General features: G+C 49.9%; 5 protein-coding genes across 5 annotated transcripts; 2 read left to right on the top strand and 3 right to left on the bottom strand.

The window, feature by feature from the left end:
- Window positions 1-1,510: 1,510 nt before the first annotated feature.
- Window positions 1,511-2,306, top strand: V8C40DRAFT_277801 (protein CGI121; the record flags this gene model as incomplete). The annotated part of the gene is made up of 3 exons (XM_083220999.1): window positions 1,511-1,663; window positions 1,787-1,909; window positions 1,989-2,306. The coding sequence occupies 3 exons, from the start codon at window positions 1,511-1,513 to the stop codon at window positions 2,304-2,306; spliced, it is 594 nt and encodes a 197-aa protein (XP_083068276.1).
- Window positions 2,307-2,715: 409 nt separating this feature from the next.
- V8C40DRAFT_277800 (FAD-linked oxidoreductase-like protein) lies at window positions 2,716-4,874 on the bottom strand (the record flags this gene model as incomplete). Its single annotated transcript, XM_083220998.1, has 3 exons — window positions 2,716-3,532; window positions 3,599-4,156; window positions 4,828-4,874. The coding sequence occupies 3 exons, from the start codon at window positions 4,872-4,874 to the stop codon at window positions 2,716-2,718; spliced, it is 1,422 nt and encodes a 473-aa protein (XP_083068275.1).
- A 1,336-nt stretch (window positions 4,875-6,210) lies between these two features.
- V8C40DRAFT_270457 (uncharacterized protein) lies at window positions 6,211-7,177 on the bottom strand (the record flags this gene model as incomplete). The annotated part of the gene is made up of 2 exons (XM_083220188.1): window positions 6,211-6,389; window positions 6,730-7,177. 2 exons carry the CDS (start codon window positions 7,175-7,177, stop codon window positions 6,211-6,213), a joined length of 627 nt encoding a protein of 208 aa, XP_083068274.1.
- A 355-nt stretch (window positions 7,178-7,532) lies between these two features.
- V8C40DRAFT_256938 (uncharacterized protein) lies at window positions 7,533-8,839 on the top strand. Its single transcript, XM_083218381.1, has 2 exons — window positions 7,533-7,648; window positions 7,704-8,839. The coding sequence occupies exons 1-2, from the start codon at window positions 7,646-7,648 to the stop codon at window positions 8,133-8,135; spliced, it is 435 nt and encodes a 144-aa protein (XP_083068273.1). The 5' UTR covers window positions 7,533-7,645; the 3' UTR covers window positions 8,136-8,839.
- On the bottom strand, window positions 8,287-10,194 carry V8C40DRAFT_283465 (GLEYA domain-containing protein; the record flags this gene model as incomplete). The annotated part of the gene is made up of 4 exons (XM_083221953.1): window positions 8,287-9,301; window positions 9,371-9,755; window positions 9,822-9,946; window positions 10,018-10,194. 4 exons carry the CDS (start codon window positions 10,192-10,194, stop codon window positions 8,807-8,809), a joined length of 1,182 nt encoding a protein of 393 aa, XP_083068272.1. The 3' UTR covers window positions 8,287-8,806.
- Window positions 10,195-12,062: the final 1,868 nt, after the last annotated feature.

Here is a 12,062-nt window from a genome sequence, read left to right as displayed (position 1 = left end):
TCAACCTCACGAGATCGCACATCATACTCTTGTGTTAATTAGCCAAACCTTTTTCATCATACCTCCCTCTTCATTTAAAAGTAATTCCCATTGATCACGATCCAAATTTCCTGTTCTGACGCATTAGGGGAGCATTCATGATACTCCGATGTAGTCAGTTTAGGATCGCTGTAACCTTGGCCGCCACTACCGCGTCCATTTGGACGTCCTTAAGAACCGCTACCTGTCTTTTTTCGCATCATTTTTAGTCACTTCTTCAGCATTCGTGCTACGCTGCTGATATTGTCAGGCAATTGATGCATTGCAGCGTTATTCTAGTACTTGGAAGCTGTATTTGCAGCCCGATTTGGTCATTTTGGCGGCTGCCGGGTTGTTGTCGTTAAGAGCATGACTAATTTAGACGCCGTTTTCTGTCTTTCCCCGGTCTCTCTTATCAAAGTTCAGCCCTACCCGAGCCCGCAACACAATATCTGTCTTTGCACCGACATGTAAGAATACATGAGTACCGTACCTACGGTACCTGGGAACTGTAAATGCATTTGAGTTTTTCCTAATTCAGAATATCAGGCTCCTCAGTAGCCAATGAGAAAGAGAAATAGAATCTGAGAAAGTAGCGCTCCCCAAAGCCACTTGAGAGGAGTCTCTCATACTAGTAGTTTCTCTCGGGGGAGGGGTGTAATGATACATCCCCTGATATGGCGACAAAGATTGGGAATCTCCATAGCAACAGAAAATGGAGGCTTTTATAAGAACAAAGATTGGGGATTTCCATAGCAACAGAAGATGAAGATTTACATAGCGATAGGGGCTGGAAACTTTCGTGGGAACGGGGAACAGAGATTGGAAACTTTCCACAGTAGCAAAAGCTGGATATTTCTAGGATGTTCCATGAGCAGCTTATATGTGACTGAGATGGGCAGTGTAGATTTACTAAGAAGAATCGATTCATGCAGTCTATGAGGTCTTCATCATCTGATTGTATTCTTCTATGGGATCGACACGGTGATTTAAACTGGTATACCGAGCAAATTTCATGATACGACTTTACATTGTGTATTGATGCCGTTTCTCTCTACCCAAGTTTGGCATTTCGTCATTTAAACTAGATTGAGGTTTGATGATGCTTTTATTTGCTAAATCTGTTGCCTGAGTATCTGCTTCTGCTACTAAAACCTGAGGCCATCATTCCATGTTGTCTTTCTTCTAGTATTTGATACTATACCTGCATTCTTTTAGTATATTTCACTATTAAACTTGGAGTGTCAGAAGCCATTATTTCCCTATACACGAGAATTTCTCTCCATTTCCTTACAATGCTTAACTCCATACCCCTTGGTATCGGATATTGTCTCTGTCAGCTGGCAGCAGCTGGCACATCAAAACACAGTGCCAATTACCCATGTCAGAAACATCTTCGCACGGGGAGCGATAAGAACTTCATCCCACCACGATAGCGCAGGACAGCTTCGACATCATCCCCCACATCATCCTCGATCGCATTTTCTCTACAATGGCCGTCGAAACAATAGAGCTCGAGCATGTGCCGGCGTCGTACCGAGTCTACCTCGCCCTCTTCCGCAATGTGAAGAACGCCGCCTTCTTGCACCAGCAGCTCCTCGCGCGCAACGCCGAGTTCGAATATGCCTTTATCGACGCATCGACGGTATGTTGAAACTGATCGCTGCTGCATGGTTCGCTGCATTGTCTCGCTGAAGATCAGTGAAGAACTCAGAATGGCCGGGCAAGGCAAACCGTTTGTCCATTACTGACTGTTGTGCCCTCGCAGATTGTCTCACGCATGCACCTCCTCTCGGCCGTCTTCAAGGCAGTCAACAACTCAGTCACCGGGGCCCTTAAAACACCAAACGTCCATTCAGAAACAGTCGTATCACTAAGCTCCTCAAATAACGTGAGTCTTGCACCTCACTATCACAAACAGATGCCACACCAAAGATCCTGCACAGAGAACTAAATCACTTGCGTTACAGATTGCCGACGCATATCGACGCTTCGGCATTTCGCCCTCCACCACAGACCTCTTCGTCGTCAAGATTGTTTTCCCCACCGACAGCAATCCCGTACCTGCATCTGCCGACGCCATTTCGAAGCATCTCACGGACAATGTTGAGGGGGATGCCGTACCCGCTACAGACGACACCATCGAGACGATTACAGATGTTCGCGCAGTTCGTAAAAGCTATAAGCTCAACGGTCTGGCGTGGTTGGACAGTATCAAGGATGAGTTAGTGAAGCGCAAAGAGATTGAGAGGCTTGTTCTTGGGGGTATGGCACTGCGGGGAGTATGAGGGAAGTGGAGATTTGGATATGATGTGGCTAGAGGTCGTAAGCAACAATTCGGCTTCATATGTGCATGTTGTCATGCTCAAGAAAAGTACAAAAGGAGGGAAGAAACAGAGGCACGTCAAAGACGCAAGATGCGTCAGGATTCATTTTGGGTGAACCAGTAAGTTGAATATTCTGTAAATTTCCAGTCTCTCTCGCCGGCTATTCACATTCAATGCTAGATACTCTAATAACCGTTTCTATCAACAATTTCGCAAAAATAAACTTGCCAAACTCCAAACCGTGCAATGTCGCAGGTATCAAAAAGACCGGCCTTGGCCAGTTGCTTGCTCACATCTATAGATGCAAACCCACACAATTCCTCTCCTGCTCTCTCCTCTCCCTCTCCTCATTATCTCATTACTTCTTAATTTAGGCCATGCCAACCGCAGTCTTGCACCGCCTAACCAGCTCAGCCCACATGGCATCTCTTCCGTTTCTCGTTCGCTGAACGGCGTCCTTGTTCTCTTGAGCGCGGCGCAGGAGATACTTCATGCACTCTCCAGTGGTGCCCCAGACAAGATACTTGTAAACGGGCAGCGGCCGAGCGTTGGCATTGTCCTTTTGGGCTGACTGACTGGCCTCGACAAGCTCGCAGCTCACTTCATCCGCCATGCCCTGGAGCTGGGCGAATGCAATGTCCGACTTGGCGCCGCCAGCATCGCAAATGGCTCTGGCACGGCGAACAGATTCGACGTTGTGAGTTGCGAGGACGATGTGAGCGTTGGGAAACTCGCCCTGGCCTTGGACAGTAGCGGACCATTGCCTAGTCAAGACGCTGGCGGCGATGCTGTTGTAGCAGGCGTCCGTGTCTTCCTTGGTATCGTGAAAGCACTCTCGCGGATCAGAGCCCAGGTATGCGCCGCGAACCAGCTTGATGCCGAGGGTGAAGCCCTCTTTTTGCGCAGCGGCCAGGTGTCTTGATACCACGGCAGGGCAGTTCTTCTTGTATGCCTGATATGTACCATAGATGGTGGCGGTGTCCGGAGAGTCGTTGTATTTGCGAGCGAATTGCATGGTCCAGTCATCGATGCCGTCTTGCAGCATATCCTGTTCGGCGTCGAAGAGGAGGCGCACTCCGCGATCACGAGCGAGCTGGCAGATGGCGTCAATGGATTCACTGAGATGCTGAGAAGGCGGAAGTCCGTTCTTGAGCTGGTTGAGGGCTAGGCTGCCGGCACCGGTGAATCTAGATGACGATTAGCACTTACTCTTACTCTTCATTGGGAAAGGCTACAGGAGGATCAGAACTTACTTGAGTGCGACAAAATCACCAGGATCGGCCAATCGAACCGTCTCCAAGGTACCGTCTCTCCAAGGGTTAATCTCCCTCTCGATGTCGCGTGCCGATTCCTGGCCCAGATTGGCAATGGTCAACTCCTTGGCATCAGACTTTTCCAAGACAACTTCCTTGGCATAGCCCAGAATGACGCCAGTGAAGCCAATGTTCTTCAACCGGCCAACCGTTTGCCGCACCTCGACCGCATTCTCGCCAGCGCAGAATTGGGCGTAAAACGACTTTTTCAAGAAGAACCGCAGAAGGGGATTCCTATCGGGGTTCAGGATAGGGGACTGGGCGTGAGCCAGCGCCACCATGATGCGCAGCGAGGGCGGCAGAAGAATAGGAGAAGAAGAGACCACCGTCGTTGCGAGCGAGCGGAGAATCATGCTGAGCGGCAAGACTGAGAGCGGCGCTCTGTTTGCTTCCATGGTTGGTGGTGCTACAGGCGGCATGGATCCCGGTAGATCAGCCACCGTCGACGTGCGCTTCTCGGAGGAGTGTATGCTGCGACGCTGTTTCCGTGAGTTGAGGCTGACGGAGCTTTGTGTGGCGAGAAGTCGTGATGATGAGCATGATGATGCTAATGATGAGGTTCGGAGATGGGAGATGAGTAGAGGCGAGGAAAGGGGAGTCCGGGAGCCGGGCAGGCGCATTGCCTGTCGACCTGGGACGGAAAGCATCTTTTGGTTGAGCACGCAGAAGAAAACAGACGAGGTGATGCTGCGAGTGTAGGTACTATAGGTGAATGATGATAAGAGTTACAATGGATGGATTGAGTTCTGATGGAGTTGTATCAGATCTTGGGTGAGATCAGACCGGATTTTGTGTAAGACAAGTAGCGCGACACAAGAGACGAGGTGGCGTTCACTAGGTATCTACCCGTGTGGCTTGTAAAAGCGATTGAAGCCGAGTATCAGATAAATGAGACGATACGTAGATCGAAAGACGATGATGGGGGGAGTTATCGTGCAAAGGGTCTGTAGATATAGGAGAGGGAATGTGGGAAGATGGCGAAGAAGGTTGGCATTAGAGGGGGAAGAGAATGGGATTTATTAATGTTTCTATCAGGACAGGCACACAAAAGGGACGCTATCTAGGAGCCACCCGGCAGCTACGGAGGGCCGAAGAGAGGCGAGATCTAAAATGTTCAGGGACCACAAGAGATGGGAAGATGGGATGCGATTACGATTAGAGAATCAAACGCTCCGTTGCCGGTGCTGCCACCATTCGCAGAGTCCAGATTGCCCATGAAGTACTACGTCTTACAAAATGTGTGGACATGTACAAGATAATGCATGGAAGCATGGTCATGGCCCCAAGCGAACCGGGGGTGTGGCTTTTTGGCTCCTTCTCCGCAAAACTCCGTATCAGGCCGCTCGCTGCAAGAGAAGAGCAGAGAGGGGCACAAGCTGGAATGTGTCCAGCCCATTGGAATCTGGAGATTTTGTTGGCTGCAAACTCTGGGCTGTTTGATTATACGCGAGCAACTCAATTGATAAGCTGGGCAGTGTACCTAGTTTTGGAGAAGAGAGGGGCGATAATGGCATCACGTGGCGCCCCTCATTGGGGGATTTTTGGAGGTGCAGCCGAGAGTAGCCGCGGGCTAGGGATTTTGGAGCTAACTGTAGATTACGATGACACTAGGAAAATAATTGTCTGCACTGGGGTTGGCTCATAAGGTATTATCGCCAGTTTGTATATGGACGGGACGGGAGGCGAAGAGGATGGATGCCCTGGTCTGGCCTGTGCTGGGCAAGTAGCACTGAAAGATGGTTCGTTTATTCTCCAATAACCAATTGGTGTTTTGGAACCCCCACGCCGATGCTAAACCCCGGCTTGCTTCGTCTTGTTGCATCCCATCTATCTGGGCTGGGTTCTACAGAGTACATACAGCTGAAAGCTCCGATACGGCGCCTCTCGTCATGTGCATCATGAGGGCATGCAAGCCATTGTCAGGTGAACTCGCGTTGTATTTTGAACTTGCATGAATCGAGGGCTGCGTCCAATCGCCAATTGCCGCCCTCTCCCCTCTTGCCCCTCTCTCTTCAATGATATCATGACATGATGCTTCTGTGCTTTTTTCTCATGCAGGCGAGAATAGCGCCCGTCATGCTGGTGTGTGAGAGCATACATGCGCCAGTATATACGGACATAGGTACTCGTACATACAAGGGTGTTAAAACCTCCTCTTTTCCTCTCGTATTTCTTCTTCTTCCAATTTGTTTTCCATTCATCCATTCATCCATCCTGTAATAGCTCGCTGTACGTAGTCGTATCACATCGGAATAAGTGAGGCCCGAGTGGAAGGAAGCGTTCGTCAAGCTGAGCTTACATGTGACCGTGGGGGGGACTTGGCCCGTCTGCCCGGAGCATGCGGCTCCGTCGTCTCCTGTCGTCTCCTGTTTGCTCATCTTTCCCCTTTCCCTCTTTACTTGATTCGGGGCATTGGTATCACGTCAACGTCCAAGTGGTGCTTCATGCTCCGTTGGTTGCCGATACGCCCAGAGGAAACGAAATGAGGCCATCTCCACTGCTGAATTGCAAACGAAAAGCGGCTGCTTACGGCGCTGGGTTGCCTCTAGACTCTAGACGTCGTCGCCTTCTCGTGACCCAGCGCCAGAGCCAAACCGACGTCGGATCATCTCCACATACCCAATCGGTCTGCCGCGGGCTAAGCCCACCAGATCCTGGACACCTCCGTAGGCCAGGCCAAAGACCAGCCCGTACTTTGCGGTGCGCGCGGCGGTGGAAAGCGAGAATCGATCTGTAAGCCCAGTGCCGGCCGAAGATCGGCTTTCTGTTAGCTAATGGTTCCCACCGTCGTGATATTTTCTTGCCCGTTTGGGGGACTCTCGCCATCTTGATCCGACACTTGCCAGTAGGGGCGTGGGGAAGCAAAAGAGAGAGTGACAGGCACAAGCTCAAAGCCGGTGAAAGCCAGACCTGGCTAGCCTGGTTCCCTTCACCTTTTTTGGACAAAGGGCAAAAATGATGAAGAATTTGCGAAGAGCCAAGAAAAGCAAAACTGAAAAAAATTGAATAATAAAAATAAAAAATAAAAAATAGACGCAAAAGTGAAATGAGATGAAATGAAATCAACTCACGCCAGAGCGAAAATGCTCCTGCGACGGTAAGCGTCGCCACCACCGTTGAAAACATGTCGCTGCTCCCCCGATAGCGGTCCACGGTGCTCTCCAACGACAAGGCCAGCAGACTCCAGAAGCCCGTCTTGAAGCCCATGCGGAAGCCTTCCTGGATGCCGCCCTTCATGGCATGGTAGTTCTTGGACTTGTGATACAGGTACCAGCCTGCCGTCGTGTCGGGCATCTTGTGCGCGTGCTCGGCCCGGAAGCGCAGCTGCGCCATCTGGCCTCCCTGAACCGCCCCGAGTGAGGCTCCAACCATGCTGGCGGCCACGGAGCCGAACAGCAGCCGGGTGGGAGTCATGATGGCCAGTCGGGGATGCGAATCGGCCGGGAAGACGGGCTGGTGAACGGGGTCTGAGCGAGGGGCACTGAGGAAGAGCCCATCGCTGCTTGAGGTTCTCGCCATGATGAGGGACCAGGAGCTGGAGCTGGAATCCTAGAAGTTGTTCGTACTCGTAGTTTGCGAGCAAAGCCCGTTCCCCAGGCGCAAAGGGGGCCTCTGTGAATATTCGGATATCCTTTCCGTAGAATTGCTAGACCTGATTGGTTACAGTGGCTGCATCTTGTTGCTGAATTGCCTCTATGCTGCTCACGAAGCTATAATACTGAGGTATCTTATCTGGAGCCTCTGCCTCTCCGTATCGCATGTTTTTCCGTATGCAGGTGGCCAGCTAAATCACTTAACGCGTGCTCACGTGGCTTCGCGCTCACTAAAATCGGGGGGCAATGCCACACTTTGCACGCCTCAGTACCGAATACATCATAGGCAGCTACCTCACTTCACTTCATCGACTTGAGCAGAAAATAGCGCGACAGACTCCACGGCTCAAGGGGAAATCATTTATACACGCAACTGAGAGAAAATTACTTCAAAATGGTGAATTGAACCTACTCGCAGGCATCTATAATGAATGAATTACTAAGAACAGCAGCCAACTGAGATCGACGATGCACACATATCCGTGCGCTTCAAGTACGGCATCCACACCATCTTCCTCTTCATCGACGCACTGGCTCCCTTCTCGTCTGTCACACAAGATCTGTTGGAGGTTCTCAGAGATAGATACCCCGATGGTCTCACAAAGTCAAGTTCAGCGCCGGATGAGAAGACACCGGTACCAGATGCGGCAAACCTGACCTATGGTGTTCTTCGTGTACCCACCGATCCCTCTAAGGGATGGAAGCCCCTGAAACTTGGAGACGACGGTTCAAATACTCCTAGCAAATGCGGAATCAAGGATAACAGCATTGTCGCTTTTGCGTTTGGAGCAGATGAGGAGGATGAGATGGAGGCTGAGGGAGATGCTGTCTTTGAAGTTGAGTGGCCGCAGGAAGACGAAGAACTCTACGAACAAGGGCCTTGAGAGGATGGGTATATGGCGTTTATCGCGGAATTGTAATATACTGAATGTTCGAGACCTTTCTCGAATCACGGGCTCGGCCTCCAGTGGCGCCGTCTCTCATTGAGCCTGGGCTGCATTGACAACCTCGTCATTACGAAGGTAATCTTGCTCAAGATTTGGGCGGCTTGCAATCTTCCCTCGCAGGCTTCTCATGGCGTTCAAGGTAGAGAGAAAACGATAGGGACTATTTGAGTTCATAGGAAAAGACGACTATTTCTTTTGGCGTGGCGGATAGATACGCCTTATCTCTGTTGCCATAGGAGATGCCTCATCTACGGCCAAATTCGGTGGCTTTATTATGTGTTGGTTTACGGCTAGATTTTGAACTATATTGCGTGTTCATTCTATTGGTGCAACAGAAAAATTCAGACAAAATGACATTATATTCAGCCGCGGAATCATATCCGGCATCTACGGTAAAACGGCCCTCCACCACAAACGTATACGGCCGAAGCAGGAGGAAAGAAGCGAAGAAAACCAAAGACACAAAAATATTCCATCCTGACAAATTACAGAGCCTATCCTGCTCCCCTTATATCCACCCCATCATTTACTAGTTATACGTTCAAGTTCACGGCCACACCGGGCCTATCTTCGTGAAATCTCGGAAGAGAGAATAGAATCAGATGCGCCTACGACTCAAACCCAAAGGAGCTGAATCGTGGCGCTGTAACTCTATCGCAAGAGAAGCGGACGAGATACGGTGACCCGGTCGTATCTGACGACAGGAAAGTGGTGCCATCTGGTGCGCTGACTTCGATGTCGAACTCGGCAATGCGAGGTCCCTGCCCGTAGACGATACGGAAAGGATAGTACTGGCCTTCTTGGAGGTCGGCAGTAAAAGTTCCCGTTGCAGGTCCATTGTTATAGACGGCCTTTAGATCCGCATTGTCACCAGTCCAGCCAGAGTACGCCTCGGGGCCAATCCAGATGTAGGCGGCATCGTCGACCAGGTTGAGAGTAAGTGTGTAGGTGCCAGTCTGGCGCGCGTAGATGTACCCGCGATGGTTGAGGACAAAGTCGGACTCTGAGAGGGGAGGAGAGCCGTAGACGCTCTTTGGGGCGCTGTCTTGGAAGCTGATGCCACCGATGACGTTGGTCACGCCTTGGTACTCGGGTTGGATTGTCTATGTGATCAAGTCCACATTAGTACTGATGAAATTAGGAGGATGTAGTTACGGTATTTGGTAACTTACCTTGTATTCTTCAGGGTGCCAGTCTGCAAAATCATCGTCGACGTTCCTGTTATAATAGGCGAATTCGATGCCCTGGTTTCCGCAACTAGAGGGCGCGGGACAGGCTCCCGTCGTAACGGTTTGCGTGGCTATAGATGTCGTTACAACGGGGGAACCGTTTCCAACGGGGCCAACAGTCCTGGTAATAGTGATTGTAGGTGAAACGACGACAGTCCTGGTGGATGTGACTGTGGGAGTTGGGAGGTCGATGCAGCTGCACGCCTTGGTGACATCGAGAGTCGGGAATTGGGTGACACAGGCAGGAATGGGCGGGATGTAAATTGGTGGGAGCAACTGTCGCTTGAAGGGCGTGGGGATGGCATTGCAAGAGCTGCTGGTGACAGTTCTGTAATTGGATGAAACGATTAGACTGATGCCATGATGAACACATGTTGAAGGACTGTATACTTACACAGTAGTGCCGCTTGTGATGGTGGGACGAACGCCGTTGGAGTTGGTCGTCGTCACTGTTACGGTGGTTGGTCTCACGATGGTGGTGGTTCTAGACCTGATGACCGAAGGAAGAGGAACTACGGCCTATGAAGTTTGATGTTAGCTATTTCTATGTGATGGAGTTTGACATTGAGCGTGTGAAGGTGATTCCTTACAGCGCAATACGCAACCGCCAAGGGGTCTCCAATGATAAGTTCGGCGATGACATTGACAGCCAGGCAGGTTACACTATCATCGATATCTGGTACCACCAGTTGAGGCGTCGGAGACGCAAGAACCGATGTATATAGTGTCAAGGCCACAGCGGCCATTGAAGAGAATGAGTGTTTCATGGTGTCAACACTTGAACTGTTGGGTTCACGGATGATGAGTGAACATCGGCGGGGAGTTATGGGATATATAGTAGGGTCTAAAGCATGTTATTATATAGTTTTTCTTCTTCTTCTCTTCTTCTCCTCCCCGCTTTATTATGTTTTCCTATTATTACTCCTCGATTCTTCAAACTCTATCCCTAGAGGGCTGTGTTATGATTTGCCTATGAGACGAGAAGGGCTAGCTGTCTATCCGGTCTTGGCGCATCTAGGTCATGGACAACACATCAAAGAATCACTTGATACACCGCTCCTCCATACGAATGTAAGGGAGATGTCGCTTCGAGACTTAAAAAAACGCCACTCTCTATCATTGAAGCCTAAAAACCGTGCATTCGGATGCGTGGAGCACATGAAACCTACCAAATGCTAACATTCAGCAAGTCGCAATACGAGAGTCCCAGTCTCGCAAAACATCAGTCAAGTCGAGATGCAGTTCTGCCAAGATGTTTAAAGACATGCTAGGATCCTCCCGATGGCCCTGTGCTGGAGCTAATCTCCTCTAAATAGTGTTTTCCCACGGAGAAAGGTAATGTTCTTTTGTAAGTGGCCTACGACAGAGTTTTGAAGCATCGTAATTGGATCGAGATGGGGAGATGCATGTCTCACAGCTCGAGGCTGGCCAATGAGAAACATCCCGTCGTCTGCAGGGAAAAGCTTGTAGTCTGAATGTGTCAGTAAATGGCCGTCCTGATTTCCTATGTCTTAGACCATAGCTTGCGTGGCACAAACAAGGTTGGAATACGGGTCTAGGCAGCTGTAATTTCGGTTCGGTTCGGGGTGTGGATGCTTCTAGACCTGAGGCTACCATTGCGTACCGATCTCACGAGTTTTTGAATGATATGAGCATCTGGTATTATCATCAAGGGAGTGATCAGCTATCACCATGGCATAAGTTAGCCATTTGGTATCCCAAGATTGTGGGAGCTGAAAGCAGGTCCGACAGGTACCAACTTATACTATCGCTTGTAAGAGAGTCCATCCAACAGAAAACTCTCTAATAGCCTTCCTTAACTCGTATATCTTTTGGTTTATCTAAGCCTGCGCGTTACCACGTCCGTCCGTCCATATACTGGCACTCATCTATATCACCGAGCAACAGCAGAGGCAGCATGCAGCAACATATATGCACTCACCATGCACTCGCACGTCATTTTAAGCGTGCAAAGTAGCTACAGTTAAATGAGCTAGTCAATCCTTGAATCTAGAGCCCAAGATGTCTCACAGCATTTGCAAAAAGGAACATTTCCCTTGCATGTAGGGTGGCTTCACGGCCTAGCTTTCAGCTCATTACCCCACAAACTCAAACAAACAATTTGGTGTATCGCCACTGTTGAGCTCTTGGAATCTATCGTGTCATTAGAGAAGCCGGCGTCTTTTGCCGTAAGGTCATGGGCAAATCTGCGAGGGTGCGGCTTAACTCGACATAAGCTCTGCCGAGTGATGTGGTGTGATACGTGTTGGTATACAAGTGTTTGGTAATCTTAAGCGATGACATCTTCCTAACCTCACTAGGACGCAGCCTATACTGGCTTAGAAGCTGTGTGATTTCTAGAGGAAGCATATGTAGCTTAGGTAGGGTATGCAGCACGAGTGGTTCGGCTGCTAGTTATGACTGTCCATGTCATCCACCACGAATACCCTACAATCGAGACGCATGTAAATGATCAACTCGGACTAAAGGAAATACGCTGGATTTTATGCACGGTGGACTTGTATCTCCGTAGTTCCGCTTCGTTGGGTAGGATTGTCATCTCCATATAAGAATAGGCCCGGAATTATTACCAGAATGGGAAGTAAGGTAGTCCGTTCAAATCACGCTGCGTATT

This window comes from Trichoderma camerunense (assembly GCF_050948025.1).
Source record: "Trichoderma camerunense strain CBS 138272 chromosome Unknown V8C40scaffold_23, whole genome shotgun sequence".
In the NCBI taxonomy this organism is placed as follows: Eukaryota; Fungi; Ascomycota; class Sordariomycetes; order Hypocreales; family Hypocreaceae; genus Trichoderma; species Trichoderma camerunense.
The sequence above is the reverse complement of the archived record's forward strand: the minus strand, read 5'-3'. Positions and strand labels throughout refer to the sequence as shown.